At 36.0% G+C, this 7,948-nt stretch overlaps 1 protein-coding gene across 1 annotated transcript; it reads right to left on the reverse strand.

Annotated features, from left to right (window-relative positions):
* Nucleotides 1-1,855: 1,855 nt before the first annotated feature.
* On the reverse strand, nucleotides 1,856-6,225 carry LOC110969528 (complement C1q subcomponent subunit B-like). Its single transcript, XM_022219607.2, has 5 exons — nucleotides 6,069-6,225; nucleotides 5,133-5,307; nucleotides 3,786-4,017; nucleotides 2,816-2,933; nucleotides 1,856-2,171 (listed from the first exon to the last, which is right to left on the reverse strand). Exons 1-5 carry the CDS (start codon nucleotides 6,069-6,071, stop codon nucleotides 1,962-1,964), a joined length of 738 nt encoding a protein of 245 aa, XP_022075299.1. The 5' UTR covers nucleotides 6,072-6,225; the 3' UTR covers nucleotides 1,856-1,961.
* Nucleotides 6,226-7,948: the final 1,723 nt, after the last annotated feature.

The raw sequence follows: 7,948 nt of genomic DNA on the forward strand, positions 1-7,948 counted from the left end.
TTATTTAGGAATAACGCTGTGTCATCTGCAAATTGACTTATTTTAAATTGTCTACCAAAAACATTAATTCCTTGTAGTGCAGGATTATTATGAATCGATAAAGCTAGAAAATGAGTAGCTAAAATAAACAATTTTGGAGAAATCGGACATCCTTGCCGAATACCACGTTGCACCCTAAATCTAGGGGTAAGACCTGGGTTAAGAGATACTGCACTGTATATATCATTATAGAACATTTTAATGACTGTACAAAAATTGTTCCCAAAGCCCAGGGAATTTAATGCCTTGATCAAGAAAGAATGCTCTATTGAATCAAACGCCTTATAAAAATCAAAAAAATAATATAAGACTTTCTTGGTCAACAAAATCATTATAGTCTAGCAAATCAAATATTAGCCTATTGATTACACCCCTGCAATAAAGACCGGTCTCACCTTCCATCCCCTGCCAGATCGTAAACTCTGCTCTAGCAGTCAGTTCACCAGCTTCTCAAGTTTCTCTTGCCGTTTTCATGTGAAATATTAACCTTGTTTTCCCTGCCTTCCAGCCCTGTCGATCCTGCTGCCCCGGATTCCCTCCAGCTCTTTCCACCTCTCCGGATCCTTCCCTCCTACCTCCAGTCTGAAGACACCCAGCCGAGCCATCCTAATCCCCTGGCGCACTCTGCTCCTTGCCCCCCTGGAACTACAGCCTCCTGCCCGCTCTCCACCGCCAAGCTCTCCCCCTCCCGGAGGCCTATTCAGCCGCTGATCCCTGGCACCGCCGCTCCCTCCCCATTTCTGTTCCTCTCCCACCTCAGTTATCCCCTCATCCCCTCACCCCCTCCCTGACTTCCCTCACTCCTAGTTTGATTCCCCCCTGCACATTAAAACCTGTTTTTGCTCCAGTGTCTGTCTCCGCTGTGTGCTCTCTGCCCGGGTTCGCTCTCCCGCTCCGTAACAATCTCTGTTAGCTCACAGTGCACATTTTCTTCTGCTGTTAATCTACTGCACAAAGTATATGTGTTGTATTGTTTAATCATTGTAACAATAGCTTTACAATCATCTAAATACAGCAGCATTGTCTGTTTAAGCTAAATGTTAGTGGCATTTAATGTGATGTCTACTTACACCTTCATTTGTAGATTAGTGTCTACCTAAAGCATATGTTGGATGTGATTTGATATTCTATTTGATTTCTAATTAAACTTTCATCTTGTAAAATGGTCTCCAATAGTGCAATACTATCTTCTATTTTGTCTTTTTAGTGAAATATAAAACAGAGGATGCCCAAAACCTGAAGAGTTTTAAAAATTAGTTACCATATTGCCTATAATCAGTCAAAAACACTTAGATGTGCTTTGAAACTATTATTATTGTTGACTTGTTTAATTTTAGAAAAGCACTTAAGTTGATGTGGAAAGACAAAAGCAGTTTTCAGTTTTGTGACTGAATAATTAAAATGTTCAAAAACACTCAAAGCTGATGAATTGTCCACTGTGCGTTTGGAGTTCAGTTTAAAATATGATTGGATGCCACAAAAGCACAAGTAACTTAAAGTCCATATGATAGGTATTTAGTGTGAGGGGATACAACAGCCAACCTTAACTTGTCTGCATTAGTGTTGATTTCAGGAGCGATGCAGAAAATGTGCCCTGTGCTTTTGTCCCCTCCAATAAAAACATCAAAGAATCTAAGTATTTTTATTTGAAATAGCCCCTTTATCAAATGCAACAATGCCTCAGACAGTTGTGGGTCTTTTTTTATTAAGCAGCAGGTCTCTTTTTACCCTTAAAATATGAATGCAAACAGAATTATCCACTGAATCGATTGTGGAAAATTGATGTAGAAAAGTCACAAATGAAATGAAACCTTCATCCATGATAACCAGGATGATCTTTATATTACAAATCCAGATTTTATTTAATTGCTTTCATTGTCCCAAATGTTAATGATTTTATGATGTCATCACAAGCGGAAGTTCTAGGCGGTTGGGAAGATCAGGAATCCGGTAAAAGTGTGGCTGGTGCTGCTGTAGCTTGTCACTATGTTGTTGTACCTGGTTGCCTGCAGTGAGACGGTGTCTCCCACATCCAGCTCCAGGAGCGCCGAGCCTGAGGTGACCAGGAAACCCTCAGAGAAGTCACATAGTATCATGTGACTTTCACTGCCCTTCACCAGCGCTATACACACCTCCATGATCAGAATATACAGACAGTCAGGAACACAAATAACAGTGAAATGCTTCATATTATAAAGACAGCAGGTCACAGTGCAACTATTTTGTACCTGTAGGTCAGGCAGCATTTAAGAGACAGCATGTACCAAATTTGTGCTTAGATAAAGAATAATTCTAAATGCTTGTATGTTCTTTCACAAAAGTTGTCTCATGAAAAGGAGTCAAATTATGTGACAATAAACAATAACAACAAAAGCAAACATTAATATTCACTGTCACTAGTGCATGAGCCTGATATTTAAATAATTAATTGCAGTTAATTAATAAGATTTACCATTTAATAAAATAAATATTAATAAATACATAATGCATATATTATTAAATATAATTGTATTTGTATTTTTATTTAAAAATACTGTAAACATAATACATTTAATCGAACTGATGGTAACAATAATAATCACAACAATGATGCTGAATATGAGTAGGATATTTTCAATTTACCACAGTACTTGCTTAGCTTAATGTAATGCAACATATTTTAATATACAGTATAAAAAGACAATTTTCAATACTGCTGACTCCAGCTGCCACATATAAGAGGAGAAGAGAAAGACAAATCCAACACAGACAGATAGTGTTGTGAGTAGAAACTCACTCTGCTCTTTGCTGAAATGTGGTAACTGAAGAAATAGACGCCTTTGGTGACACATGTGAACGTCCCATTTGTCAGCGGTTCTCCTTGAAACTGTCCATCCAGATTGGGCAAAATCTCACTGTGGGAGATTTAGAGACACAGCTGTTTATTTTGCTCAAGCATCCACAGTAGTACTGGTTGGATCTCAAAGGTCTAATCAATAATTTGGGTTTCTCCATGCCATGTAATGTGTATTATTGAAAATTAGATTTGTCTAGAGAGAATCCATCTTCAGTGTATTTTTGAGATATAGTTTGTGCTATTTCTTTATTTTGTTTTTAATGTGGTTATAAATCTCCCATGAAGAGCATTAACTAATTTTAAAATAAATGTTCAAAACCACTACAAGTGAATATAAAAACTTCGTTAAGACACTGAAGAGGTTTACAGTTACCTTTTCTTATGCCATGCTTCAAAATGTGAAAATATACAGAGCAAATTTTGTATTCACAACTTGTTTGCCTCCTCAGGGTGAAAAGTCTGTGATTTGTTGTTACAGAGACAGCTTTGATCGGTTTGTAAACTAGTTAAAATAATTTAGTGTATTAAAATATATCATACATTTATTTTTGAGAGTGTAACTTTTTAATTCCTGTTTTATTTCTTAAAATTTGTTTACTCTGACTGATTGCATCCCACAAGAAAGCACAATTTCCTGTGAAATTGACTATTTTGGTCATGTCTATTTCTGTAACTGACATTTTGTCTGAGACCTTCTCACCTGTTTTTGAAGGGTGAACCTTAGCTGGAGTAAAGTGATAACACTTGTAATCTTGTGACAGGTGTGTTTCCAGGTCTGATAAAATCACCCATAGTCCCGCTCAAGCTGGTTTTGTGATTTTTAGTCCTTTTGAAATTCCCATAGATGTTTTTTTTTTTTTCCAAACTCAACTTTCAATGTTGCCACTGAGGATGTAATCACTGCTCTGACCTGTTGAAGTCGATGGTTGTGTCAGCATCTGGTATTTGTGGTATCAACCGTTTGTAGGAGAAGAAGGATTTCTGTTGGTTGGAGGGGTTGAAGGGCCTCCCTTTCTCCCCCGGTTTGCCTGGATATCCATTTGGCCCTGGCAGACCCATCTCTCCCTTTAGCCCTGGTCGTCCTGGGGGGCCCCACAGACCCATCTCACCCTTCTGGCCCCTGATAGACTCACCTGCCTCACCTGCAATTTTCACATTTCACAAGATACGGTCAGATGAATCTTAGATGCAAGATAATCAACTATCCTTTGTCGATATAGCCAAACTTCCCATAAATTTTGGATTTTTTTATTTGAGATAATCTGTTGTGAAAGTGCAGTGACATGAATAAAAGCACACATTTCTGTTGTGAAGAAATCTAAAGCTGATTTTAGAAGCACAAATCTGAAAATACCCCTTTGACTAATTCTGTGATCAACATTCAGTGTTGGACAATTGGAATCCTATATTTAAATTACAATAGCTACACTGTAATAAAACAATAATTACAAAATGGTAAAAGAAAAATAACAATTTGAGAAAAAAAAAGTGCCAGAAAACATATTTAAAAAATGGTGGAATACTGGAACATTCAACCGCAAACGTCCATAAAATGAGAACAGTTTTGTCGATGAAAAACACAGTAACTTTATGGTCACACATTGTAAAAGAAATACAGATTTTGTTGGAGACTTTTTTGTTTTTTGTTTGTACACTTTGCATGCTACTTTCGCAATATCAACTCTATAATTAGTGTGCACTGTAAAAGGTTTCATTAAAAAATCTGGCACTGTTTCAATACTGTAAAATTGTCAAAATTATAGCAAATACCTGTAAAATAATGACATTTTAGCCGAAATAAAAACAGTTAAACAGTGTAATTTTATGGTCACACAGTGTAGACGAAAAAATTACAATTTTTAGTAACATAATTTTTAACATGGACACTATGTAAAGTTTTGACCAGTTTTCTATTTTTACATTAAAAAAATTTTCTGTGATTTTTACAAGACTGGGGTAAATCTGTAAAATAACAGTCTAAAGAATTATTCATCGTTTTCAGTTGTTCCATGATTGTTCATTCAAATAACAGCAAACTACAAAATTAGATGTATTTACAGTAAAATGGTTGAATTTTATAGCCTTTAGTTATGAAAGAACATTAGTAATTATACCACTGTAAAAAGAAACAACAATAACAGCAAATTATTTGAAAAAATTACAGCTTAAAAACTTTTTAAAATGCTTGTTTTTATGTTTATTGAAGAAAACCATGTCAAATGTATTCATAATGTCTTCTTGTGCAGTCAGAGCTCACCAGGGTCTCCCTTCTCTCCTTTAGGACCATCTCTGCCATTGGGTCCATGGACACCTGGTATGCCAGGAATCCCAGGGACTCCTCCACTGCAGGACAGGATGTCTTGTGTGACGGCTGGTAAGATGTAAGCCATAAGCAGCAACACTGAAGTACTGCAAATCAGCCACTGGGAGGCCTGAACACACATGGATTCATTTTACCATCCAGATGTAGCCCAAATTTCAATAAACAGAAATACAAAAGAAAATTGCAAGACAAAATACAATTTTTTGCTTATTTTTATCCACTACTGTTCTTAACTGTTAATATTTGAATACATCTGTTTAAACTGTATCATACTGATTGTAGTACATATACTGCACATATCTCATATTGTCTATGCTATTTCTAACTGTACTACTTGGTGTGTCACACTGTGTTTATACATACATGTACATACATGTATGTACATGTATGTACAATGAACAATGAACAATGAAAAAAGTATGCATGTTTACTGCTTCTTTGTACTTTTGGCTAGATGCTAAACTGCATTTGGCTGTCTTAGAAGTAAGACTTTATGCAATGACTGTAAATCTAATTCAATAGAATGTAATCTAAATTTTACCATTTTCACAGTTTTTGAATCCGACCAGATTTTCAACATTTTTCACAGAGTTTCTTTTACAGTGTACATGTCCACTAATTGAATGTTAATGTTTTGGAGGTACGGTACAAAAGCAAAATCTCAATATTTTTAGAGAACTGAACTTAATCCCTGTTTTAGCTCAGTGTCCATAACTTAGATACAGTATATAATGTGATACACAATAGAAAAAGTAGAACTGTGAAATGATGAAACCAACTTTGATAAGAATGCATAAATCAAAATTAGTCTTTTTTCACAATCCAGACTCGCCTGTTCTCCTTGTTCTGTATAGGATAAAATAATCTCACCATCTCCAGATAATGAAGTCTGTTGTCCTGTGTTGCAGCAGAGATGCAGAGCTGTCCTGTTGCAGAGTGATCGTCAAATCTCAGTCAGGAAAAAAACAGGAAGCAAAGAGCATAAAACGAAGCTGTTTTTGGTGCCACTGATAGAATTTCTGTGATACAGTGCTGATAATTTCATTGCAGAGAGTGAACATGAGAACATAAATGAACAGAGATCTTAAGCAGTGACCTCTTTGTAGAAAGGTAGGCAATGGTGGAAGAAGGATTCAGACATTTACTTTAGCAAAAGTACAATAATATAAAAATATTTCATGGCATATATATGTAGATTCAGAGGTTAAAATATAGATTTTTAGCAAAATATACTTAAAGAATCAGTAAAAAGACGAACAATGAAAAAAGTATTTTTTTGGCACTGATGTATTTATGATATATGATACGAACAGCTATGTAATACTGATGCATTGATGTGTCAGCTGCATTTTACTGATGTAGTGCAACTGATTTTAACTGATGGAATGAGGACACAAGTGAAATAGATTTCTGATTACAAAAAACATGTAAGACAACAACAACAAAAAGCAGCCACACAAGTGTACATACTATGTAATGAGATTGATACGTTTGTGGGGATGTTTGTCCTGAAGTCTGAGTTTGAAAGTCAAACTCTTAATTTGCTAAATCACAATGATAATAGATGCTGCTCAGCTAAACTGCTCTGGAGAAGGTTCTGTTCAGAGTTTCTAGATTGGATCAGCTATACAAAACATGACTCTTTCAGCAATTCTTCGGACCATATTGCTTCTGGGTGATACTGATTCACTGCTAAAGGAATGCAATTGCAAGCCTGTTGAGCTGTATGTTAGTAATGAAACTGAAAGAAGCTTTGTCATATTCATGAAAATTCATGAATATGTTTTTATGTTTGGTTTTGTTTTGCTGCCAAGTTCGTTTGCACCGCCAGTACTGCAGGTAATACAAACAGATTGAGTAGTATACTGGTATTTATCATTATTTTACTAACTATTTTACGATACTATTTATCTTTATTTGGCCAAAAATTAAAGCAATTTCCACATGTCCTTCATTATGGGACCATTCCTGACTTAAATGCACTTGTCTAGAATGCAAATGTGTAGCTGGAGTTAGCCTGTTCTCCCTGTGCATGCTTGGGATTTCACTGGGTTCTCCTACTTCTTCCCCAGAGACATGACATTATGTTATGATCCCTGCTCCAGCCCCTGTGTTTCTCCCTCCTTCTCCCTCTTTTTCCTTATTTCTTCTTCCTTGTCCTCTGCATCTGTTTTGACCTTGCTGGCTCCCTCTGTCTCTGTCATCTGTCTCTCCTTGGCTTTGTTGGGAATAATATTTCAATAATAGTTTAATGCGATAAATATTGGGTGGTGCATGTGAAATTAACTATGTGATGAATGAATATAACTGACTGCATAACAGAAGCTGAATAACTGAGTATTTAACTGGTACTAATGCACAACAGCTACAAATTAACAGAACATTATAAAGGTTGCAGCTCCTGAAAAACAGAACACTCTGCACAAGACTGATATAAAGTCTTGGTGTTATTTTTGACCAGGATGTTTTCAACATACAAAACAAGTTTCTAGAACAGTTTTCTTTCATCTGTGTAATATTAAGAGAACGAGTGAGAAATGAGTTCACGCATTTATAACTTTTAGGCTGGACCATTGCAATTCCTTATTGGGATGTTCCAATGATTCTCTTAAAAACCTCCAGCTGATACACAGTTTTGCAGCCAGAGTTCTGACAGGAACCAGTAAGAGACCATATTTTTCCTAAATTAGCTTCTTTTGCCTGTAAATCCAGGATCAAATTTAAAATTCTGCTTCTGACTTATAAAACTC

This window comes from Acanthochromis polyacanthus, chromosome 5, assembly GCF_021347895.1.
Source record: "Acanthochromis polyacanthus isolate Apoly-LR-REF ecotype Palm Island chromosome 5, KAUST_Apoly_ChrSc, whole genome shotgun sequence".
Lineage (NCBI taxonomy): Eukaryota > Metazoa > Chordata > Actinopteri > Pomacentridae > Acanthochromis > Acanthochromis polyacanthus.